The sequence below is a fragment of the Sminthopsis crassicaudata genome, chromosome 1 (assembly GCF_048593235.1).
Source record: "Sminthopsis crassicaudata isolate SCR6 chromosome 1, ASM4859323v1, whole genome shotgun sequence".
NCBI lineage: Eukaryota > Metazoa > Chordata > Mammalia > Dasyuromorphia > Dasyuridae > Sminthopsis > Sminthopsis crassicaudata.
This window is the reverse complement of record NC_133617.1, coordinates 510,955,705-510,982,918: the sequence shown is the minus strand read 5'-3', so window position 1 is coordinate 510,982,918 and position 27,214 is coordinate 510,955,705. Positions and strand designations below refer to the sequence as shown.

General features: G+C 37.5%; 1 protein-coding gene across 1 annotated transcript; it reads left to right on the top strand.

The window, feature by feature from the left end:
- On the top strand, positions 1 to 27,214 carry MED9 (mediator complex subunit 9). The gene is made up of 2 exons (XM_074281595.1): positions 1 to 422; positions 24,008 to 27,214. The coding sequence occupies exons 1-2, from the start codon at positions 10 to 12 to the stop codon at positions 24,222 to 24,224; spliced, it is 630 nt and encodes a 209-aa protein (XP_074137696.1). The 5' UTR covers positions 1 to 9; the 3' UTR covers positions 24,225 to 27,214.

The following is a 27,214-nucleotide window of genomic DNA, read 5'->3' as shown; positions in this document are numbered from 1 at the left end:
ACCCCTGACATGCGCACTAAAAAGCGCAGGAGGGGGCGGGGTGGCGGTATCCTCGGTGGCTCGCGGCCTCTCCCGTACCCAGCTAGCCCCGGCGCGGCGCGCCCAGTGACGTGCAAAAGAAGCGACTCCTGTGTAGGCCCCGGCGATAATCAACGGAGCGCCGGCTCCACCGGCCCGATGGCCATGGCCTCCGTCGGCGTAGTCTCCGGGAGACCGGCGGAGGAGACGTTGTCGCAATCGCAGGATCCGCCGTTGCAAGAGCAGAAGCCGTTGACCGCTTCCCAACCGCCGCCGCCGCAGCAGCAGCAACCATCGCAATCTCAGCCTACGGCGTCGGTGGCTCTTCAGCCTCCTCCGCCCCCGGGCCTCAAAGAGGCGGAGACCTACTCTTTCCTGCCTTTGGTTCATGACGTCATCAAATGGTAACGTGCTCTCTGCGCGGGCGCCCCTCCTTCCCTCCTCCCCTTTCCCTCCTCCCCTTTCCCCCCTCCCTCGGCTCGCCAGTCCCCTCGCATTCCCAGGAAATAACTGCCTAGGGGTGACGTGCCCCTTCGCTTCTCCAGTAAGTTCTGTGCGTTTGTGGAGTACCCCGAGGTTGTGGATCGTTACGGTGTACGTGTTGCCATGGTAAAGAAATGGGATGGACCAATGGTGGCTCTGCCTGCCTCGGTCAGCTGCCAGCCAATAGAAAGAGCGCCGGATTCAAATTCTAGAGTCCAGCCGTGGCCTGATCCCTGAGTGTCCTCTGTAAAGTGAAGGGGGTGGATTTAGATGATTTTGGAGGATTCTTCCTAGCTGCAGATGTGTACTCCCTTTAGTTCTGAATCAGTGATCCCTCCTTTCTCAGCCAACAAGCATTTATTAGGCGCTTACTATATAAATCAGGTACTATGCTTAGGCAACAGCATGCATTAATCACTTACTGTGTAACACACAGCCAGACACTTCTGAGTCAATCAAGGGTTTAATTTGTAAGCCAGGTTCTATGTGCCAGTCTAAACCCATAGTCCTTGCCTATAAAGAGCTCATATTCTGGTGGAAGACACAGCATGTCAAAAAACTACACATACAAGATGTAGAGATTGTTATTGGAAGATAATTTCCTCTTTTTTTGGCAAGGCAATTGGAGTTAGGAGACTTGCACAAGGACACACAGCTAGTAAGTGTTAAATATATGAGGCCACATTTGAACTCAGATCCTGCTGACTCCAGGGACTGCACCTTTTAGCTGCCCCTGCAAGTTTATTTTGAAGGGAAAGTACTGATTATGGGATGATGAAGACTTAAAGACCTAATGTGATCTTTGGAGATCAGAAATTCCTCACCTCTAAAGTTGGTTGTCATGGGGGACAACTGGTCCTCGATGCCCTTTCAGAAACTAATACAGACGTTGAAATTGACCAGTAAAATAATCCATATTTTTTTTACATTTTATGTTAATTAAACTAATGAGAAGAGGAACAGAGCAATCTGCCAGCACAGAATTGAAAGGGAATGAGTCCAGCTATATCTTTTCATCTTTGCAATATCCTATCTGTAAACAGTTGATACCAATTTACGATTCACTATTGAATCCCTGACAGTTTAGAGCAGTGGTCTTCAAACTTTTTAAATAGGGGCCAGTTCACAGTCCCTCAGACTGTGGGAGGGCCGGACTGTAGTAAAAACAAAAACTCACCCTCTGTCTCCGACCCTCAGCCCATTTGCCATAACCTGTTGGGCTGCATCTGGCCCCCAGGCCATAGTTTGAGAACCCCTGGTTTAGAGTATTGGAAGGAATTTGTATAAGAAATTAGAGGACCTAAAAGTTTCTAGTCCCATATGTAATTGAATAACTTCCCTCTTCTGAACCCAAGGTTCCTTTTTTACAAAATGAAAAGATTAGGTTAGGTAATCTCTAAGGCTCTTTCAGTTCTAAATTCTTCGGTTCTAGCTTCTCCCCATATATTCTTGTTCTGTAATGATCCACAACCTCGGGCTACTCCACAAACGCATCCGTTAGCACCCTGGATACCTTAGAATCAGCAGGAGTCAGGATAAGCAAAAGTCTTTATTCTTGGTCTTTACCAGTAGAAGTGAAGGGGATGGACACAGAATCAACGCCACCGCACCTCTTCATCTCCCACCCGGAATGACTCTGGCTACTCTCACTACACTCCCTAGTCTGATTGGGCCAGCACAGGAAGTGGGAAGGGCCATTTTCCAAGCATATTCAAGTATAGAGTATTGTCCAATCAGTAATTAGCCTCAAGTGCTCGATTGTCCAACCTCAGTGCATTAACTCAAGAGTTTCAGCCCTCTATATCTCCCGCTTTCTTTTGTTTTAGAACACAGGTGATAACAACCTCCCTGACTTTTCAGGAGGGGAGATGAAAAGCACCAAAGGGAAGTGGGGATTGCTAGCAGGTTTCTGCACTGAAGGGTCTTAGTAGAAACAGGTGTGCACAAACCCATCAGCATGGGAGGTATTACACAAGCACATAGCAATAACACACAGGCTATTAGTGATGACTCTCCCACAGGCAGTGCAGACTCGATGTGGTGTAACAAACGTGAATTGTACATGCAAGTAGTGATATAACAAACAATATAAATCAACATGGTACTGTAAGAAATTTCCAGAAGTCCTAGAAGGAGGGTATGTAAACTGCAGTCACAGATATGTCTCCTTCAGCAGCCAAGAGATAGTCCAAAACCATTCTACTGTCCATTGCTTCACATGTCAGGGAATCCAATGATTCCTGCAGATTTTGAAGTCCTGCAACAGTTTTATAATTTCTCAGAAAATCCAATAATTCCTGAGGGTTTTGAAGTCCTACAACAGTCTTATGGCTCAGAGAATCCAATGATTCCTGAGGGTTTTGAAGTCCTGCAACAGTTTTATCATTTCTCAGAAAATCCAGTGATTCCTGATGGTTTTAAAGTCCTACAACAGTCTTATCATGTGTCAGAGAATGTAATGATTCCTGAGTTTTTTGAAGTCCTATAACAATCTTATCATGTCTCAGAGAATCCAAAGATTCCTGAGTTTTTTGAAGTCTTATAACAATCTTATCATGTCTCAGAGAATCCATTGATTCCTGAGGGTTTTGAAATCCTACAACAATCTTTTCATATCTCAGGGATTCCAATGATTCCTAAGGATTTTGAAGTCCAACAATTTTTTTTAATAGTTTTTATTTACCAGATACATGCATGGGTAATTTTATATTGACAGTTGCCAATTGTTCTAATTCCCCCCCCCCCCAATGGCAAGTTGACCAATACATGTTAAATATGTTAAAGTATAAATTAAATGCAATATATGTATACATGTCCAAACAGTTGTTTTGCTGTACAAAAAGAATCGAAGTCCAACAATTTTTGATGTCCATGAGTCAAATGCCATAACTGCCATGGTCTTTCAGTGGTGGGCACAGTCAGCATTGGAACCACCTGGTATTTCTTGAGTCTTCTCCTTCGTTTCAAGGGTCTGCTCCATCTCTCTCTGATGGACAAGGTGAATATGGCTCGTTGGCACCTATCTGATTCCTTCTCCATCTGTAGAGATAGAAGCAAACCCTCTCCCCCAAGCAGTTAACCTATCTGGTCCCTTCCATTCACTACTTTCTGGGTCTCTCCATATCACCTGGCGATTAACTAAAGATATTGGAGCTGCTCGACTGGACACTGCCTTTCCGGTGAGTTATAAAACCTGTCTGCTGGAGCCAGTGCATTTTTGGCAAAAATCAAGAAGTTAATAGTATAAAGGGCTAGATTTAGAAGTTCTCTAGGGTTACCTGTGGCTCCCCCTTTCTTTTGTTTTTGGAGGAGCATTTTAATATCTCTTTTTCTCCTCCCTACTATTGCCTGTCCTTGAGGATTAATTAAAGGGTATGCCAATAGTATGTAAAATCTTATACTGTGCACAAAAGTGTGCAAAATGTTTAGAAGTATATGCAGGTCCATTGTCTGTTTTTATGGCTTGTAGCACACCCATAATTGCAAATGCTTGTATAAGGAATTCAGTGACCACTCGGGCTGTCTCTTTTGCTGCTGGTATTGCAAAAGTGAATCCACAAGTGTCTACCACAACATGGATAAAAGACAGACGACCAAAAGATTTATAATGGGTCACATCCATTTGCCAAATTTCATTAGGTCTCAAACCACGAGGGTTTTTCCCTGGAGGGGGTGTAGGAGTATGGAAAGGAAGGCAAGCTGGACAGGCTTTTAAAATTGTAAAAGTAAAGCTCGAGCAGCCTGATGATATTTAAAATGAGATTCTTGAGCTTCTTGAAATAAAGGAGTATTGGCCAACATAGTTCAAAGGCTATCTGCCTTTGAATTACCATCAAAAATAGGACCTGGAAGTCCACTATGAGAATGGATATGCAAGATATAAATCTTTCCTGGATGCTTTCTCAATTGCTCTTGAAGTTTCTTAAAGATCTGATATATATTAGAGGGTACAATTTTTATTTGGGCAAATTTTTGTACCACACTTACTGAATAGGCCGAATCAGATATTATATTTATATCTCCTGGATCATAAGTAAGAGCTAGAATGATTGTATACAATGCATTCTGCTGAGTGGACTGAAAAGGAGTTCTGACTATTCTCTTTATAGTTAAGTCACAAGAGTATAAAGTTCAAATATGTTTGGATGCATCTATAAAGATAGTTTGTCCTTTAAGAGGAACTTTAGAAACCTTTTCTTCAAGAATGCATCGCCAATTATGTAACAGTCTGGTTATCTTTAATGGAGATCCGTGTGTAAAATTTAGAGCCATGGCTAATAAAATTTGCCACTCTGGGATGGTTTCGCAGCACACATTAACTTGTGCATTAGTATAAAAGGTGTATATCTTGTCTGCTTTTATCTCAGATAATTGTACTACTCACTCAATGGCCTTTAAAAAATTCTAGCCACAAGCACTGGGTAAGAAGTAAGGCTTTGTTCTAGTTGTGCTGGGAGTTCACTCATTTTATCACATTGTCTCCTTGATGAAGGACTGTTGTGGGTGCTTCTTGTGTAGCAAAAACTGATATTTCCAAGGGTTTTTGAGTGACTCTTTCAATCACATTGGATAAAGCCAGTTTAACCTCTTTCAAAGCCTCTTGAACTTCTTTTGTAAGCTGGTGTGGTGAGTTTAAAACACTGTCACCCCTTAAAATGTCACATAATGGTTGCAATTTATAGGTAGTCAAGCCTAACACTGGACGCATCCATTGGATATCTCCTATCAATTTCTGAAAGTCATTTAAGGTATTTAGCTTCTCTGTTCTTAATGAAAGTTTTTGTATTGTAAGCACCTTAGGATATACTTCATATCCTAAATATTGAAAAGGAGAATGTCTTTGAATTTTTTCTGGAGCTATGTGCAATTTGTAGTTCCTTAGTGTTTCCAAGGTCTTTTGTAGACATGCTTCTAACATTTGTTCCTCAGGTACATATCCCAATATATCATCCATGTAATGTAATGTGAATTTTATCGCTACCTAAGGGCCACTGTAATATCCACACTGGTGTATCAATTTTCCTTTGAAAAGGAACAAGTGAAAGTGTTGGCAGGTCTTCAACAACAGCCCTGCCTAAAAAACTGAAATACTCATTTTTAATCCTAATTGTTGTAAAATGTCTCTTCCCCACAGATTGATAAAGATTTTTTTCAACTATAAAAGGAGTAAAAACTCCTGTTTTGCCTTCAAATATCCATCTCAAAGGGGTAGCACTAACTTCAGCTGCTATTGATCCTACTATGCCAGACATGTAGGTGTCTGCTTAATCTTTGGCCAGTGACTGGGCCAGTTGGCACCTCTAATGACTACGATTTGCACCAGTGTCTACTAATCCTTCTAATGGAATACTATTTATATAGATAGTGAGCATAGGTTGGTCAGTTGTCACAGCTGCTGTCTAGAATATTCCAGGATTTTGTTGCTTGGAGTCAGAATCTGGGCGACTATCACCAGATTGCTTATTAGGAGTGTGTATCAGTAAACCTGATGCTACTACTTCTCCTGGTTGATAAGTCACACATTGCCTACCTGTATTAGTGACTGGAATATTATCTACACATTCCCTAGTTTCTCACATCAGTGTATGGATGGACACTGTTTTGTACACACACTCAGGTAAAATGGTCAAGCCTATTGTGCCTGGAGGCAAGGGATACATAGGCTGGAGAGGAACAGATTTCACCTCTCCAGGGGATGTCTCAGTAGTCCTAGCAGCATACAACTCTATTCTCCCCAACTGTTATCCCTTTCTCCCATCAGGTTGCTTCCTGGATGATTGGTCATATCTGAGTCCTGGACTTCTAGGCACTCTCTGAGTGTAGCATCGGCTGCCATCATGCCCCAAGTGTCTTTTGTCTTGGACTCTGGGGCTGGGCCCCTCATCCCATTTCCCTGAATTAGTCCACATTATTATGCCCAATGGAAGCCTCTGTTGCATTTTGGACATGGGGTATTCGGTCTTGTTCTCCCACCCTGTTTCCTCACTCTGGCTCTATGCCACCATTGAGCTTTCAGATGCCCTACTTTACCACATTGAAAGCATTGACGAGTCTGTCTGGAAGTCCCTTACCAAAAGGGACCCTGTCTTCCCATGTTCGGATCTTGGAAAGCCTGCATCATAGCCTGGCTATAAAAGGTATTTGTGCCCACTGTGGCACAGCGTCTTATGATCTCCTCTAAAGGAGCATCCTTGCATAGTCCTAGTATAATTCTATTACAAACCTCATTAGCATTTTCTTTAGCAAGTTGACTTATCATAATTTCTGTTACTGCCTTTTTAGCATTAGTTCATATGACAGCTGTCTGCAAGCGTCCCACAAAATCAGCAAAGGGTTTATTTGGCCCTTGTGCTATTTTTGTGAAGGCCTCATCCTTGTCATTTTTACCGGGGAGAAAAGCCCATGCTTTGATAGCAGCAGCAATTTGGTCATATGCTGCTAAGGGGTAATTAATCTGTACTGAAATGTCTGCATAAGAACCTACACCAGTTAGTTGGTCACAGGTGATTGGAGGATTAACTTCACTTTGTCTATTTTGTTGGGCTTGTATCCTACAGAGCTCACTATATTCAGAAAGCCACAACAAGTTTTATTCAGGTTCTAAGCATGTCCTTGCTATAGATTTCCATTCACTAGGGGTTAAGACTTCATAAGCCAAATTCTGTAATAACATCTTAACATAAGCTGATGTAGCCCCATAAAGAGAGCATGCCTTTTTCAGGTCTTTGAGGATTTCTAGTTCAAAAGGAGTGTATCTTCTACTCTCTTGACCTGAAGAGGTCAGAGGTTCTCAAACTATGGCCTTCTGGCCAGATGTGGCCCCGCTGGGTTATGGTAAATGGGCTGAGGGGCGGAGACAGGCAGAGTGTGAGCTTTTGTTTTTACTATAGTCCGACCCTCAAACAGTCTGAGGGACAGTGAACTGGCCCCCTATTTAAAAAGTTTAGGACCACTGAGTTAAACTGTTGAATCACAGCATACATTGCTACTTTCAAATCAGCTAAATTCTGGCCTTCTTCCATGGCTTTAAGTAATGCCTTTTGCAATCTAGTCATAGGAAGGGGTGATTGTTGGGTGGGGAGGTGTTGGTAATATCACTGCCCCTCCTACTCCTCTCCTCCTCCCTCCATCCCAGAAGGTGAAATTGATGGGGGCATGTCAAAAACCGGTTCCAGTTTAGGGGGATTGAAGCTGCCTGGTCAGAGCCAGAATCACCACACCCTTCACCATGCCCTTCACCCTCACTTAACTCCACATGCCCTCTAGTGATATTGCTATTAATATGTTCTTTTTCTTCCTCTTTTTCCTCACCCTTCCTCATCTGGCTGCTCTGAAAATTTTTCTTTTTTCTATAACTTGGAGGATTCTTTAAGGCCAATTGTATTATGTTGTATATATAGAATGTTTGCTTGAAAATTGAATCAGGACCTTTATCACTGTGGTATTCACAAAGTTGTTCTCCTATCAGCTTCCAATTATTTAGCCCTATTTCTTCTTCCTTTAAGAACCAAGGGGACAACATGAGTTCTAATGTACCCAATAGTCTAGCGATCTGCAACCAAGTTATAATTAAACCTTGCCCCTTGATCATCTTAAGCATGCTTTCTATAGTGCCCCCTCGGGGTGAAGGTGGGGCTGGGGCTGGGGGAGAATCTTTTCCTAACATCTGCCCCATTTCAGCTAGAAAAGGTTAATAGTTTAGCCCTTAACAAAGTAAGTTCCCTGTTTGTCTATTAAAATACTCACCCTATTTCCTGGTCCCCGAGGGTTTTCTTCAGTGAAATTAGGGTCCTTGTCCCACATTGGGCACCAAATGTGTCGATAGCGTTAGCACCCTGGATACCTTAGAACCAGCCGGAGTCAGGATAAGCAAAAGTCCTTGGTCTTTATTCTTGGTCTTTAGCAGTAGAAGTGAAGGGGATGGATGCAGGATCTCTATGACCTCCCTTCTCCTCATCTCCCACCTAGAAGTGACCCTGGCTAGTCTCCCTGCACCTCTTAATCCCTCCCACAATTCTCTGTATACACCAAAAGATTGGGCCAGCACAGGATAGTGGGAAGGGCCATTTTCCAAGCACATTCTTATAGAGTATTGTCCAATCAGTAATTAGCCTCAAGTGCTCGGTTGTCCAACCCCAGTGCATTAACTCAAGAGTTTTAGCCCTCTACATTGTTTCATTCATTTTTTTCCTCCTTTGATTAACCTTCCCTCCTCCCATTCTCACAAATGAATTCTAGGTTCAGTATTCTCTCATTGGGTAAATTATTCAATCTCTCCTTTCTTGTTTTCTTCTCGGACAGTTAGAATTGGAAGGATCAAATGAGATATAATGTAGCATTTTATATTTGTATAGGCTTCCACATCTATTGTTATAATTATTTTTATTATGAATTTAAGTCCCCTCCTTCCATTCTTTGTACTGCCCTTAGACTAGAAAGGCTGCATAGAATCTTTTTCTTTTTCTTTCTCTCTCTCTCAATAGTATTTTATTTTTTCTAATTACAAAATAAATATAGTTTTCAATGTTCACTTTTATAAGATTTTAAGTTGCAAATTTTTTCTCCCTCTCTCCCTTACCCTCTACCCTCCTCAAGCAATTTGATAGAGATTGTACATGTACAATCATTTTGAACACATTTCTATATTATGTTGTGAAACAAAAACTTGAATAATAGTGGAAAAACCATGAGGAAGGAAAAGAAAAAAGATGAAAAGTATGCTTTGGGAGCCAAAATGGCAGGAGCCAAAAAAGGGTGCTTGAGCTCTTTCAGTTTCCTTTGAAAAACACAGGAAGCCAAACCTCTGAAGAAAGTCAGACGAAATGAAACCACTTTCCAGCTCAAGATAGACTGGAAAAACTTCAAAAAAAAAAGTCATTCTCACTGGGATGAAAAGTGTGTTCAGGCCAGCTCAAATAAATTCTGGGAAAGCAGGTGAGAGGGTCTTAATCACAGCAAATCAGCAACTAAGATCCTCAGTCCTGGCTCAGTAGAGGAGCAAATCAGTGGGACAGCTTCCAGTCCCAGCTTAGAAGGCAAATTCTAGGAAACCAGGCTGTTTCCTGAACAGAGCAGCAAAGCTATCCCTTGCAAACACAAGGGGCCTCTGTGCTCCAAGTCAAGGCTCAGAGCTGCACAGGAAGCTTGGGACAGCACCGTCAAAAGAGCATTGCTCTTTTGAGCAGAGTTCAACCACAAAAGTAAAAAAGGGGGAAATACCAAAAGAAAAGCAAAGAAAATGAGCATGAAACAAAAAAAGAACCTTGACCATAAAAAACTACTGTGATGGCAGGGCAGAGCAAAACACAACTCAGACAAGGAAAAAAATGCACACAGAAGAATCTCAGAGTGATACAAATTGATCTCAAGCCTAAAGAGGTTTTTTGGAAGTGCTCATAAAAGACTTTAAAAGGCAAATAAGAGAGGTAGAAGAAAAAAATGAGAAAGGAAATGAAAGATATGCATGAGAGAGTCATTAGCTTGGAAAAGGAAGGAAAAAATTGAAGAAAACAATTCCTTAAAAAGTAGAATTAAGCAAATGGAAAAAGATTTTAAAAACTAGCTGAAGAAAATCACGAAACTAGAACAGGACAAATGAAAGTTAATGACTTTGTGAGACAGCAAGAATCAGTCAAACAAAAAAAAAAATGAAGCAATGGAAGAAAATATGAAATACCTCATTGGAAAATAGATACAGAAGAGACAGTTTTAAAAAATTTGGCCTATCTAAAGGCTAGCTATGACTTGAAAAAGAACCTGGATAGCTGTTCTTCAAGAGACCATTAATATATTCTTGAAACAGAGGGGGAATTACTCATTGAAAGAATCCATTTCTCACCTTTGGAAAGAGATCCTACAAGGAAAACCCCAAGGAACATTGTGGCGAAACTCTAGAATTCTACCTCAAGGAAAAATTATTTGCAAACTGCCAGATGAAAAGAATTCATATACCAAGGAGCAACAGTTAGGATTACTCAGGATCTGGCAGCTTCTACAATAAAGCATAGGAGGGCCTGGAATACCATATTCTTCAAGGCAACGGACCTGGGAGTATAACCAAAATATCCAACTACAGTCAGCAGCATCATTCAGCTTCAATGAAATATAAGAGACTTTCAATCTTTCTGTTGGGGGAAAAAAAACTAAACAGAAAACTTAATTAGCAAACACAGGACTGGAAGTAAACAGGAAAACTATATATTATGTAAAGGTTAAGTTGTTTACATCCCTAGATGGGAAAATGATAACTGTAATTCTTAAGAACTGTGTCTATCACTGGGGCAGAAACACTAGAGAAAAAGGTAAGAGAAGGGGGAAAGGAGTGACAGAAAATAAGGTAGTGGGTAGAGTGGGTTAAAACAAGCCCATCAATTTCTATTGAGGTTAAACATGAAAATTCCCAACATTTGTGTTTCTATATCTTAAATATTAAATTTATTCTACTTTGTAATATGTACAAATGTTATATTGTATTATCTCCATGATGGAATATTCATAATTCTGGAACAAGTTGGTTTCTTTGTATAATATGCTTTATTTGCTTTTATCATACCTCACGTGCAAATATAACTTTCAGTTTCACTGGAAGTAAAAAGAAAATAGTATGCTTCCATCTACATTCAGTCTTTATAATTCTCCCTCTGAATGTAGATGGTATTTTCCATCCAAAGTCTATTGGTATTGTCTTGGATCATTGTATTTCTGAGAAGAGCCAAGTGTATCATAATTGATCATAACATAATCTTTACTATTGTACAGTATTCTCCCAGTTCTGCTCATTTCACTCATTTTTTCAGTTCATTAAGTCTTTCCAGGCTTTTTTGAAGTCAACCTATTCTACATTTCTTATAGAACAATAATATTCCATTACATCCATATACCATAATTTATTCAGCCATTCCACAATTGTTGGGCATCCACTCTATTTCCAATTCCTTGTCACCACAAATAAATCTGCTGTACAAACATTTTTGTACACGTGGGTCCTTTTCCCTCTTTTGTGATCTCTTTGGGATACAGACCCAGTAGTGACATCTTCATAGTATTTTGTAGAGAGCACAGAAGGCCTATATTCTAATCTCAGGTCCATAATTTACTAGTAGAGTGATTTAACGTCACTGGACCTCTGTTTCCTTTTCTGTAAAATGAAAAAATAGAAAATCTTTAAGATTCTTCTTACTTCTAAAATTCTGTTGAAATTTTCTATTTTCTGCAGATAAGCAGTCAGAATTCCTGCTATTACAGTTTCCTCTATTGTATCCTCCAATCCCATTTTACTCTGTCAAAATTATATTCATTCCTCAAGGACCAATTCACATGTATTACCTCCTCTACGATGGCTTTCTTGATGTCTAATAATCACATAAATCTGTAATCTAATCAATTTAATTGTTTTATCCAAGGTTTCAGAATAGAACTCATTCCATGCCTACCCCTAGACTGCTGTATGGCTTATAAGTCATTAGTCCCTCACACATCTTTTTTTTTTTTTTTTTTTTTTAATTTTATTTTTTCCAGTAAAAGGGGGCCATCCTCCCCCTTTTCCATCTTTTCATTGAGATCCTTAAGGATCATCTGAAGATGTTAATTTTTTTAACAATAGCTTTTTATTTTCAAAATACATGCAAAGATAGTTTTCAGCATTCACTCTTACAAAACCTTGTGTTCCAAATTTTTCTCTTCCTTCCCTCCATATCCCTCTCCAATATATGCTTGCAATTCTTCTATACATATTTCTACATTTATCATGCTGCACATGAAAAATCAGATTGAAAATGGGGAGAAAGCAAACAAATAACAAAAAAGGTGAATATACTAGGTTGTGATCCACTTTGAGTCCTCACAGACCTCTTTCTGGATGCAGATGGCTCTTCATCACAAGTCTATTGGAATTAGCCTGAATCACCTCATTGTTTAAAAAAAAAAAAAAAAAAAGACACGCCCATCAGAGTTGGTTGTCACATAATCTTGTTGCTTTGTTCAATGTTCTTGATGTTAATTTTAATCTGGAGAGTTTTATCTAATCCTTGTAGATTCTCAGTTCATTGTCTTCTGCAACAAATGTTGGTGCATAAACTACAGTTATTTCTGTAGAGGCCTCTGCACACAGGATCATGAGCACTTATACAAGATGGCCAAATGTAAACAGAAATAATGTGCTTTCTTCCTTTTGGGCTCATAATAAAATCCATTCTGCCAATCCCTTTATTTGCCTCCTCAAAGAGTACTTAGAAAAAAAGCATATTTTAATTTAATTTTAACTTCTTTCTCATTTTTCTGTTGTTATTTATAATGGGAAATTTAAGATCAATAGACTCAATTATTCTAGAAATATGCCATAGTCATCACAATTTTTAAAATTTCAGTTTTAAAAATTGAAATTTTTATGGGTTGTCTGGTCATTGCACAAGCATCTCACATTTAGAGTACTGACAGCCAAGTTACAATTTATAGATGATCTAAAAATTGTGCTTCCTCTGTCCCTTTTTCTGACACAGTACTACTATTATAGAAATAAAAGAATGAAGGGCATTTTTTTGTTTTGCAGTTTTCTATAGCCAAAATTTTGTCACTAAGTAGCAGAATCAACCTGTTGTTGAGACTATACTGAAAGATTTTTTTCAGAACAAAAAACCTACTTATGCTTACTACTTAATCCCCCGTAACCTTTGAGAAACCAGGATCCATAAACATGACAAAATGAGGCAATAGAATAGAATTTTGTGTAAAACTTATTTGATCCATTATACATGGCCACAACAAGACTATACAACAATCAATTCTGAAGAGCGTGGCTCTCTTCAATAATGAGATGATTCAAACCAGTTCCCCTTGTTCAGTGATGAAGAGAGTCATCTGCACCCAAAGGGAGAACCATGGGAACTGAGTGTGGAACACAACATAGCATTCTCACTCTCTCTGTTGTTGCTTGCATTTTATTTTCTTTCTCAGTTTTTTTTTTCTTTCTTATTGATTTAATTTTTCTTGTGCAGCAAGATAACTATAAATATGCATGCGTTTAAAAAAAGAGAGAGAAGTAGACAACAAGATTGAAGGTATACATGCAAGTTTGAGTCATTTGCATAGAATTGAAAGTTAAAACCAAGAAAAAATAATAAAATTTACATAGCTTAAGAAAAAACAAAAAAAAAACTTATTTGATCCAAAAATGGTCCTTCATCCTTTGTACTTTTGTTATTATGTGACCCCCAAATCTGATGATATGGAATCTCCTAGCTCAGTTAAATTGCTATATAACTTTGGACAACTTATTTAACATCTCTGACTCATTGCCTTTACTTGTAAAATGAGGGATTTTGATTACATAAATACCTTCCAACTTTTGAGTTTTCTATTGTATATAATTTCTTGTATTGTAAATATTTTTGCTAATAGGCATTTGTTATCTCCTATATAGCAAGATAACCAATGCTATGTATCCCATTCTGTATCATATTGTGTTTTGTATGTAGCAGGCGCTTAATAAATATTTGTTGAATGAATGAAAAAATTCATGTTTAGTTTATCTTTGGTTTCTTTAGAGAATATTGGATTATTTGGATTGTCACTTAAATTTTCTTGATCTCTATTCCTTCGTCTGTAAAATGTAGTTTTGAAGCTGTAATTCTTTCGATTATAAGGTCACAGAATTATCAAAGTTGGAAGAGACTCAGAAGCTATTTAGTTCAACTTCCACCTCTCTGTATAAATTATCTACTAGATGATCAGCCTGCATTTGCTTGAGAAAATCAAATGATAGGGAACCCACCTTCTTATGAAGCTGAAAGAGAAATTGGACAAACCATAAATTAACTTAGGGGAGAAAGGGGAAGTAAAAATCTTGGACCAGATGAATTTACCAGTCGTTTCTGTCAAGGATTGAATGAGTAAACAATTCCCATATTATGATCAATCATTTACAAAAACAAAGAAGAAATCCAACCAAAATCCTTCTTTGAGATAAATATGGTCACCCAAACCAGGAGAAAAGAAAGTAAAGAAAGAACTTTAAGTCTAATATTGTTACTAAAGTATATCAATGCAAAAATTTTTAGAGTATTACCAAAAATGTTACATTATTGTATTCCAAAATGATTCACGATGACCAGGATGGACTTATACCAGGAATAGCTAGTCATTAGGAAAACTAGAAGTATAAAAATAATATAAGAAAAATAATAATAAAAGAAAAAGCCTTTTTTACAAAATACATTTGTGTATTCTCAGATGATGAAATTGAAATTATATCCATTCATATGAAAGAGTGTTCCAAATCACTACTGATCAGAGAAATGCAAATTAAGACAACTCTGAGATACCACTACAAACCTGTCAGATTGGCTAAGATGACAGGAACAAATAACGATCAATGTTGGAGGGGATGTGGGAAAACTGGGACACTAATACATTGTTGGTGGAGTTGTGAAAGAATCCCACCATTCTGGAGAGCAATTTGGAACTATGCCCCAAAACTTATCAAACTGTGCATACCCTTTGATCCAGCATTGCTGCTATTGGGCTTATATCCCAAAGAAATACTGAGGAGGGGAAAGGGACCTGTATGTGCCAAAATGTTTGTGGCAGCTCTTTTTGTAGTGGCTAGAAACTGGAAGATGAATGGATGTCCATCAATTGGAGAATGGTTGGGTAAATTATGGTATATGAAGGTTATGGAATATTATTGCTCTGTAAGAAATGACCAGCAGGAGGAATACAAAGAGGCTTGGAGAGACTTAACATCAACTGATGCTGAGTGAAATGAATAGAACCAGAAGATTGCTGTACACTTCAATGCTGATTGAAGATGTATTCTGATGGAAGTGGATATCTACAACATAAAGAAGATCCAACTCACTTCCAGCTGATCAGTGATGGACAGAAACAACTACACCCAGAGAAGGAACACTGGGAAGTGAATGTAAATTGTTAGCAATACTGTCTATCTACCCAGGTTACTTATACCTTCAGAATCTAATATTAATGTGCAACAAGAAAATGGGATTTACACACATATATTGTATCTAGGTTATATTGTAACACATGTAAAATGTATGAGATTGCCTGTCATCTAGGGGAGGGAGTAGAGGAAGGGAGGGGATAATTTGGAAAAATGAATACAAGGGATAATGTTGGGGTTTTTTGTTTTTTAATTTTGTTTTTTATTAATTTTTATAATTATAACATTTTCTTTGACAGTACATATGCATAGGTAATTTTTTTTTTTTTACAACATAAGGGATAATGTTTTTAAAAAAAGTTACTCATGCATATATACTGTCAAAAAAAACTTATTAAAAAAAAGAACAATATAAGAACTAAAGACCAAAAAAAACACAACAACAAAACAAAATAAAACAAAAAACAAAATACATTTGTGTTTTAAAAAGCTGAAAAGCAAAGAAATAAAAGGGATGTCCTTAAAATGATCAAAAGTGTATCTAAGAGGGGCAGCTAGGTGGTGCAGTGGATAGAGCACCAGCCTTGAATTCAGGAGGACGGGAGTTCAAATCTGGTCTCAGACACTTAACACTTCCTAGCTGTGTGACCCTGGGCAAGTCACTTAACCCCAGCCTGGGGGAGGGGGGAAAGTGTATCTAAGACCAAGAACTATAATTATGTTAAACAAAAATAATTGAACCTTTTCTGATAAGATCAGGAATCAAGAGTGGACTTGTGATTTTGCTGGTGTAGGAAACTCCCTCTGTAAATGAAGAATAGCATCTACTTTTCAATTTATAATCCTAGAGAGTTTTCTGTCAGTGCTGAAAGGTAAAAGGGATTTCTTATTTAAAAAAAAAATTTTTTTTTTAAACAAACGAACAAACAAAAGAAGACCTGAAAAATTGAATTCCATCGTTATAATAGACCACAGTAACATAGTAAAAATGAAAATGCTATCCCTGTAATTGAACAGATTTAGTATTTTACTAAGCATATGTTCCTACCCACCAGCTCCAAATAATGCTGCTTCTATTCTTCCCTTTTCCCTACTAACTTTCCATCTGAAACTTAGACTTTCTTTCTCCAGGATTACCCCGGCCTCTGGCAGGTGGGCTTTTGTCTGATCTTACCTTGAACCCAGACTCTACCTCATTTTCTGGCCAACAGATTCAAATTCTGCTGTTCCCATGCTTTTCTTCTCCTTTCAGGCTCACTTTTACTGAATTATACTTTCCTTGAAAGCAGAAACTGATTCACTTGCTTGTATTTAAGTTCTGCTGCATAGACCAATGCCTGACACCTCATAAGGACCCAATGAATGCTCTCTCTGTCTTTGTGTTATCCTAATCAAATTACCTAAGAGTGATGATAGTTTTTATTCCTGAGCAATAATAACAAATTCAGTTGGCATAATAAAAGGTCAAAAACAATAAAAGGTCTAATAAAAACAATAGGAAGGAAGTGGGCTTGGCACGATTAGGTCTTAAACTATATTACAAAGTAATAATTATAAAACTACTTGGAAATAGATTTATATACATATATATAATGCTAAACCCATGGAATAGAACAAGCAATGACTTAGAAACAAATTGCACAGTAGTTCATAAAATCTAAAAACAAACTGTCTTAGGAGGGAACTTACTAATTTAACAGGAATTACTATGAAAACTTAAAAAGTAAATGCCCCAAATTTGGCAATAGAGCAGGATGAGAGATATCTTCTCCTATCTTTTTTTTTTTCCTATCAAATTTTCAAGTCAAGCTTTATAAATTTTCAATCTTTTTTTATTGTTTTGTGGTAGTTGTTCTTTGTTGTAATTACTATGCGTATTGGTTTCCTAGCTTTGCTTGCTTCATCAGTTATTCTAAGTCTAGTATTCATCATCTTTGTCATTTTCTATAGCAGGACTTAACTTTTTCCATTTGTTAACCCCTTTTTGCCTGAGAAATTTTTATATGACTCCAGATATATAAAATAGGTAAACAAATCAAACATTTACTGATAATAAATCATCATGAACCATAGTTTAAGAGATGGGTCCTATAACACAATAGGAATCCATTACCACAAAAAGTTAGCGCTTTTTGTTATTTATAAATAAATGGTGTATAAAAAAGACTTTCTTTTTGTCAATGACAAATATATGCTTAGCAATGGAATCCTTAAGGGTTTGGACTTCTACATAATTCCAAGTTGCTTTCCAGAATGGTTGTCCCAATTAATAACTCCACCAATAATGCATTAATGTTCTTATTCCACAACCACTCCAATATTGTCCATTTCTTACTCTTGCCCTCTTAGACATACATTTTTTTTTTTTTAAATTTTATTTTTGCTGAAGCAATTGGGGATGTGTCTTGCCCAGGATCACATGGCTAGGAAGTGTTAAGTGTCTGAGATCAGATTTGAACTCAGCCCTCCTGACTTCAGGGCTAGTGCTCTATTCACTGTACTAATTAGCTCCCCCTTATAAGTATATTTTAAAGTTATTTAAATTGGTTTTTCAAAACCTTTGATACTATTTCAAATTCTTATCAGATCCCTGTTTTGAAATGTCTAATTTTGAAACTGCCTTGCAGTTTTCTTTGCCATGGTGTTTAGAATGAATTACTTACCTCAGTCATGAGAATAAGCTAATTTAACTATGATTAATGTAAGTGTCTAGAAAGATGGGGGCCATACAGAAATGATTTGATCTGGTTTTGAGAATGCCAGGAAAAAAAGTAAGCCTTGTCCACTGTCCTTTTCTAGAAGGACTCCAATGTTCTTTTCCCCCCATTTTTTATGGGAGGAATTTTTTAATTAAATTAAATTTTTAATTAAATTAAAATTAAATTTTAAAAAATTAAATTAAATTTATGTGGGCATTTTATTTTTTTCCAATTATATGTGAATATAGTTTTCAACATTTCATTTTTAAATTTTATTAAAGCTTTTCATTTACAAAACATATGCATGGATAATTTTTAAACATTGACCCTTGCAAAGCCTTCTGCTCCAAATTTTCCCCTCCTTCCCCTCCCCTAAATGGCAGGTAGTCCAATATATGTTAAATATGTTAAAATATATGTTAAATCCAATATATGTATACATATTTATACAGTTATCTTGCTGCACAAAAAAAATCGGATCAAGAAGGGGAAAAAAACCTGAGAAAGAAAACAAAATGCAAGCCATCAACAACAGAAAGAGTGAGAATGCTATATTGTGTTCCACACTCAGTTCCCACAGTCCTCTCTCAGGGTAGATGGCTTTTTTCATCACTGAATAATTGGAATTGATTTGAATCATCTCATTTCAGCATTCATTTTTACAAGATTTTGAATTCCAAAATTTTCTCCCCTCTCTCCCTCTCCAAAACAGCAAGCAATCTGATAGAGGTTATACATGAAGAACCATGTCAAATATATTTCCATATTAGTTATATTGTGAAAGAAAAATCAGAACAAAAGAGAAAAAAACATGAGAAAGAAAAAAAAAAGTGAATTTAGTGTGCATTGAACTGTCTCCACAGTTCTTTCTCTGAATGTGGATGGCATTTTCTATCCTAAGTCTATTGGAATTGTCTTGGATCACTGTGTTGCTAAGATCATAGGTGATCATCATACAATGTTGCTATTACTATCTGCTCATTTCACTCAACACCAGTTCACATAAATCTTTCCAGATTTTTCTGAAATCTTCCAGTTTATCATTTCTTATAGAAAAATAGTATTCTGTTACATTTTTATACTACAATTTGTTGAGCCATTCCCCACAATTTCCAATTCCTTGTCACCTCAAAAAGAGCTGCTACAAACATTTTTGCATATGTGGGTCCTTTTCCCTTTTATCTCTTTGGGATACAAGCCCAGTAGTGGTATTGTTGAATCAAAAGAGGTATGTGCAGTTTTATAGCCTTTTGGGTGTCATTCCAAATTATACTTCAGATTGGTTGGATCAGTTACAACTCTGCCAACAGTGCATTAGTGTCCCAGTTTTCCCAGATCCTCTTCAACATTTATTATTTTCTTTTTCTGTCACCTTAACTAATCAGATAGGTGTGATGTTGAACCACAGAGTTGTTTTAATTTGCATTTCTCTAATCATTAATGATTCAGAGTATTTCTTCATATGACTAGATAGTTTTAATTTCTTCCATCTAAAAACTATCTGTTCATATCCTTTTACCATTTATCAGTTGGGTCCAATGTCTTCTTAAGCAAATGGCTTAAAAATAATTTAGGTATAGTTAGGATGGATCAGAAAGATGTTAATAAGATTTGGGTTTTTGGAACATGATGGTTTTCCTAAGTGTCCTTCCATTTCTCCTCCTATGTTACCATTCCATATAATAAATTAATATTTGTAGGACAAAAGAAAAAAATCAGCATAACTAATCAACATTTGGGGAAAAGTCTGGAAATATTTTATGTAAAGGGTAAAATTAGAAGGCTCTTTTCAAACCATGCTTATTATTTTTTTTTTTTATGATTTTGCCACATTTGTTTTTAATGTTCTGTTATCACAAAAAAGGCTGCTATAAATATTTTGGTATGTTGGAGACTTTTTTCTTGTCAGTGGCTTCTTGGGCTATAAATACAGTAATGGAATTTCTGGGTCAAAAGTCATGGTCATTTTAGTCCCTTTATTTGCATAACTCTAAATTGTTTTCTAAAGTGGTTGTACCAATTCACAGCTTCACAAACAATGTATCAATTTGCCTTTCTTCCCATAACCCTTCCAAATATTGGTTATTTGCTATATTTTGTCATATTTACCAAGATCCAGGGTGTGAAGTGAAACTGCAGGGTTGTTTGATTTGCATTTTCCTTTATTATTAGTGATCTAGAATATTAATAGTATTAATAGTTGTTAATAGTTTACACTTTTTTTGAGAATTGTTATTCATATCCTTTGATCATTTATCTATTAGGGAATGACTTTTGGTTTATACATACATATTTTCTGTTTCTTGGATATCAAATATTTTAATAAATGCAATTGATTTTGAAGATTTATTTTGTAGCTTTCAACTTTTCTAAAGCTATTGTCTCAATCAATATCTTTGCTCATTCCCTAGCATTTTCCAAGTATACAATCATCCTATCTTTTTGCCTTTAGTTTCTTTCTACCAGAGGATGAAAAAAGACTCTCCTAAGAGAACAAACAGAACAAATACAATTCTAATTGTCAGATGACTAGCTATATTTTCTATCTTCTTTTTAGAGCATATTGGGATGATTCTGAGATGCTCTTGATTTTGGCCTTATTTTATTCTTCCTATTCTTCTTGACCTCATATGTTCTACTAATCTTTTTTATCTGAAGATAGGGTTATGACTAATCTTGAACACAAAAGCCCAGGCCCATTTAAAGACTGCTGCTTTTGTTCATTTTTGAGGATTGGGAGTTGTATGAAAGGCTTTTTTTTTTTTTTGAGTCTATTTGAATGTTTCAAAGTAGTCCTAGCTGAGAAGGAACCCCACTGAGTGTGAGGCATTTCCTGAATATAGTATTTTCCTCACCCTAAGAGCTCTGTGCCGGTTTGACTCTATAGAAATACTCTGCCAATTGGAGCTGATTTCAGTGGAGGGGAACCCTTCTCTACACACTGTCTGACCTCCTTTCAGTTCAGCTCCTCTCTTTATAAAACAGTTTCATATTGATTGTTATTATCTTTAGACCTGTTTTACTTTACTTGAAGCATTATTGTGGCCTAAGAAATCAGGTGCCCTTGGAGATTTGGGAATTTAGGAATATATCAGTGTCTTTAATGTGTAATTAGTAGTCAAGTTAGTACTAAATTTAGCCATTTATTCATATTTTCAAACCTTGGATTAAGAAGGAGACTAATTTTAGTTAAATCTTTTTTTGTTATGTCAGACTAGACAGCCTTCCTGTGATTATTTTTTAGTCTTAACTAAATGACTGCATGGCTCAGTAGATACAATGCTGGGCCTGGAGTTGGGAAGACCAGAGTTCAAATCCAGCTTCAGATAGTCATTAGTTATATAACCCTAGGTAACTCACTTAATCTTTGTTTGCCTTAATCCACTGGTGAAGGAAATGGCAAACCATTCCACTATCTTTGCCAAGAAAACTCTGTGGGGTCATGAAGAGTCAGACACCAAGTAAAATGACTGAATGGTACTGAACAAATGATGATGATGTGTATTTAGCACAGTTAAATTGAGTTCTCCTGTGGATCTGGGTTGACATTACTTCTTTAAAAAAAAAAAAAAAAAAAAAAAAGATATGTTTAAAATTCTCTTGGCTATCTTCAAAATTATTTGTAATTTTCAAGAACACCAGTTACTTTTTCCTGGAATCTAGCATAAGATGTACTATTGGTTGGTCGAGTACAACAGATTGAAGGTAGAAGTTAGATGACTCTTGATTCCTAAAATAAAAGTCCTATTCTTGTACTGATATAGACAATCGATAAGTAGTTAATTAGTAGTTAGTGGCAGTTATTTGACTTAGAGGGGAGTAATACATTACCTTCGGAAAAAACTACCCTTCCTGCGTAAGCTCAGCAAAAATGAATAATAAAATGAATTAGCACCATCTGGTCTGAAATGTCCCCACTTAGGAAAGAAAATTTATTTTAAAAAGTGATCATTGACAAATTTTCCCCTTTTCTGCCTCAATGGCCTAATTTTAGAACAGCTTATTGAATTAATTTAGTTTTCATTGAATCAGCTGCTTGTTTTTAAAACCTTATCCACACAATTTTTTTTTCCCCCTTAATGCATATGAGCAGCTTGTAAGGCAGATACATCGATCTAGGTGAGTGGTAATACAGTATAGAGTAGGTTGCCAATGATTTCTCTTATTTCTGAATATGATGATCTTTTCTCAGCCCTCATTTTTTTTTAACTTCTGTTCTTTATTCGACATTGATGACCATGCTTTCTTTCTGAATACTTTCTTCTCTCTAGATTTATGTGATATTACTCTCCTGATTTTTCTCCTACCTTTCTGATCACTTGCCAGTCTTATTTGAGATAACATGTAAAGGACTTTGCAAAGCTTAAAGTGCTATATCATTCTATCTCTGCTGTTTGGCTCATCACGAAAATCATTGCCCCTCTCTCCTAATTGTGGATATTTCACAGAGCTTTGTGGTGGACTTTTTCTTTATTCTTTTTCACTTTGTAGCTTCATCAACTCCCATAGGTTGCATCAGCACCTTAATACAGATAACAAGCAGTTAAGAGGCATAGTTGAGTACTGGAAATCAGGAAGGCCTGAGCACAAATCCAGCTTTAGACATTAGATAAATTTACCTAAGTAAATCACTTAGTCTTAGTTTCTTCATTGGTAATAGAGTTGATAAAAGTGCCTACTTTGTTATAAGGATCAAATGAGATGATATTTGTAAAGCACTTTACACACTTTAAAAGTCCTATGTAAACAAACACTGTCATTACTAATATTATTATATGTGTATCCAGCTTTAATATGATGTCATTTCACATTGAATGATCGCAAGATATCTCAAATTCAACATATACAACACAAAAATTCATATTTTTTCCCAGACCCATTCTTCTTCCAAGCTTGAATAAATGATGAAAAAGCATTTATTAATCCACTTACTCTGTGCCAAACACTATGTTAAATACAGGGGTGGAATGTGGAGTGGGGGGACTGCCCCTGCCCTTAGAAACTTATATTCTGCATATATTGGATTTAACATATATTATTTCTACTGTGTTTGACATATATTGGACTATTTGTCATGTGGGGGGGAGGGTGGGGAGAAAGGAAGAATTATCATGCATATGTTTTGAAAAATAAGTATTCATAAAGAAAAAAAAGAAGTTTACATTTTGTTGGGGGTGGGGTGGGAGGAAGAGACAAAAATGCTTAAAGAGGAATGGTATTCACAAGAGAGTAATGTTTGTAAAGTTAAAGGTGTGCTAAGTGGATCATAGGGCAGTAATAATGGCAATATTGATTTAATTGTGATTCTACAACTAGAAAAGGAGGATGGGGAGAAGACAGTGCCAGCTATGTGTTCAATGGCTAGGCAGCTGGTAAGAGATGGCCAAGGAATAAAATGAGGAATTATTGGAACTGCCTTGATATACTGGGCCATCTGAGGCACTTACCAATTTAGACAAAGGGGGCCAGAGTGGGGAATTTTGGAAATGGAATGGTTAAGTCTTCCTGCTAAGATGTTTGCTGAGAAAATGGCCTATTTCTGTAGAAGGTGCAACTGTTCTTGTACTCTTCTGCTTTTGTAATCTTAGTGTTTTCTCTGACTCCTAACACTCCCTCTCTTTACATATTCAGCAAAATCTTACTGTTTGTACTGCCACATTTCTTTCTTCTGACTACTTCTGTCTACGCAAAGCTATCAACTTAGGTCGTGATTGATGGGAGCGTAGAGGGGGAGATATTGGTATCCAGGAGGATTGTTTTAAATTAAAGTTAATTCTATATTTTAGCTAACTTTGCCATCTATCAGTTGCTTTTACTTAAGCAATATTTGTCAATCTCACATGCTGTTATAGACACAATATATTCTTGTTCACAGCCATCAATGCTAATCTTTGATTTCTGCCTTTTGCAGTATGGACAAAGACAGTGTTGATATGCACCAGGAGTTGACTGCTCTCAAGACCAAGTTCCAAGAGATGCGAAAAGTGATTAACACTATGCCCGGTATCAATTCGAGTCCAGAACAGCAACAACAGCAGCTGCAGAGTCTGCGGGAACAAGTCAGAACAAAAAATGAACTTTTGCAAAAATATAAGAGTCTCTGTATGTTTGAAATCCCCAAAGAATAAAGCAGGCATGTTATAGTGACAAAAGTGATTAAAAAAACTGAACCAGAAAAGCCAAGATTACACATTTTCTTCCCTCCCCTGCCCCTCTGGTGTGGTTCTGTATGGACCCCAGCTATTCATTCTCTAGAGCAGCTCTTTTCATACTTCTTTGTTGGCTGTACTCAGTGGTTAGGTCACTGTGGCTGGTTGGAGGCATGCATACAAGCATTTTCTGGTGTGAATTAAAGGCTTACTAATGGAAGTGAGCAGTATATTTTCATGGGGGCTGCAACTATATGGCTGCTTCCTGGGAAGTAACCATCTGTCACATTTTCTTATTCTGACAGCAGCATTGAAGGACACAGTGGGAAAGAGGGTGTTCTTTACTTTCTCCTCCTATCCCACACTCCCTTCCCCTTGGTTGTGTTCAGTGTGTACGAGGTACATACTGTTCCTACTTATGGAAGTTTCACTAAACTTTCCAATAGAATTAATTGGCCAAATTACTCTTCACGCTGCTTGGGTTTAATGTGATTAATGAGTGGCTCTGTGAGAATGAACATAATTTTGAATGCAGAGAGGCATCACAGGGAGAAATTTTTTTTGTTATTGTTCCTGGCAGTGTCAGAGCTCTAAATAGCTTGTTGGGTTTTTGTTTGTTTGTTTGTTTGGTTTTTATGTTTGAGCCACTGAAGATAGCAGTGTCAGTGGGGGTGTCAGTCATTGAACCTGTGAGGTAGCTTCTGAACCCTTGTGCCATCCAGGTCTAGCTATGCCTACAAATTCTTGCTACTCAGTTAGATTGTCCCCTGCTGTCTTCAATTAGCACATTTGGCCACACTTTTAGTGCCAGAGTAAATAATTATGCCAGGATGGCCAAATCAGCTCTAATTATCTTTTGGGATAGAGAGAGCAGGTGGTTCTCCACTGCAAAAGCAAAAGGATATTTTGGGTGAGCACAAGTCCTCTCCCTGGCCCTGCCCCCATTGATGTACAGATCAAATTGTTATGCTGGGGGGAAAAAAAAATCAATAATGTTTTTGCTGGTCTCCTATGATGATTAATCAATGCATTTCATTGAAAGACTCATCTAAATGGCAATTCTGATTACTCCCATCTTTGGTAGGACAGTCCTAAGAATATGCTCAGGCACAGTAGTTACACATCTGGATTCTATTTTTCAAATATGTGTCAAGTGCCTTCATGTTTTGCCTGTTTTTCCTTTGATTTATCAGAATGAGCACTTCAGCTTTGTACCGACTTATTTGGCCATTAAATCGGCATTGAAGTTGCTTCCCTGCCTCTTAGAGACAAATATATAAATATTTTTTAGGGCAAGAGTTTGGGATTCTGCTTCTCTGTGCCTATTGCTTGCTGGGAAGTATTCTTTGAAATCTTAGAAGTGGATAAGTCTGAGAAGTTCTTGTCTTTAGCAAACTGAACTTCAATCATCTATCTATTCCAGTGGTCCTCAAACTTTTTAAATAGGGGGCCAGTTCACTGTCCCTCAGACTATTGGAGGGCCGGACTATTAGTAAAAACAAAAACTCACACTCTGTCTCTGCCCCTCAGCCCATTTGCCATAACCCGGCGGGCCACATAAATGTCCTCAGCCCACTGCATCTGGCCCGAGGGCCATAGTTTGAAAACCCCTGATCTATTCTATACTTGGGAACCAAAAGCTCACCCACAGTAGCTAGAATATATCTGGTATAATAAGGCAGCAAGGGGCAGTGGATTGTAGGGCAGTGGTTGTTGACTGGTTTCTATAGAACAGGGAACTGAATTTAACTGGGTTGTCAGGGGGGAAGCAAAGATTATTTAGACTGGTTGTACCTTGTGACCTATCACTGACCATATCCTTTAGGGATTGATAGAACTGGACCTGTGATTTCATTGCTGTAGGGAAACACTTGGCTCAGGAAGCATCCTCTGCCAGGACACAGCAAAACCTTTTCTGAAACTGAGAGTCACACACCAAGGGCATCAGGGTACCATATGGTTAAATGACGAGCTGTGGGTCACACAGTGTATGTCAGAGGCTAGCTCTGTAGCAGCCTCTCTCTCCCCCATGTCACATATCCCTTCTCAACCAAATCCACGATTTCCTAGATACTTTATAGTAAGTAGTTTATGGACCTAATCTAAGGCTCTGACTGAACACTCTGAAACGAGATCTATATCAGGTTCAAATATAGGCTTGCTTGAGCTGGCTATATCAGGGTACCACTTAATTTTGTCATCTATACCTGTGAATACCTATTTCTGGTTAATTAAAAATGCTTGGTATTGGTGACTTTTTAAAACATGAAATTAATGTTTCAAAAGTTTTGCTATGCTTGGCCTCCCTCCCTCCATCTCTCCCTCCATATCTCTCTCTCTCTCTCTCTCTCTCTCTCTCTCTCTCTCTCTCTCTCTCTCTCTCTCTCTCTCTCTCTCTCTTCTTTTTCCCCTTCCCTCCCTCCCTCTTCTCCTTCCCTGCCCCTGTTCCCCCCTCTTTTTTTTTTTTTTCTCAAGGTTTTGTGAAGTAATTGCAGAGACCTTGATAGTGTTGTTTTTTTTTTTCTTTTACTATTCCTATAAAAAACCTCACATCAGAACAGGCACAGTGATGTTATTAAACTTGAGATTTTACACCTCAAAATTGGTAAATGTGAAAAAAATTAGGATTTCTTATTGCTTTGTGGATATTAGTGATTGTCTAAGTTTAGTGATTGTCTAAGTGTTGGGAAAATGTCAATAATGTAGATGAAAAGTTTCTTGAGAGCTGGTTGGTTGTTATACATTTACCAATACACTCCTACTTATATAATATAGTAATATTTGTCAGATAGTAGCAGCTTAGTGGCTGATCTGAAACCTCCTTTATAATTGTTCCTCTGTATCCTACATAACTGTATGATTTTTGCATAGGTAAAAATACCATTTCATATACAGAAGGTCCCACTCTTTAACACTTTTGGTTCTCATTTGCTTGAAAACTTCGGGCTCATTAAATACTTGTTGAATGA

Coding starts and splice junctions, on each gene's coding strand:
- MED9 (XM_074281595.1), top strand. CDS start 10: ATGCGCACTAAAAAGCGCAGGAGGGGGCGGGGTGGCGGTATCCTCGGT. Junction 423..24,007: donor GTTCATGACGTCATCAAATG/GTAACGTGCTCT, acceptor TGCCTTTTGCAG/TATGGACAAAGACAGTGTTG.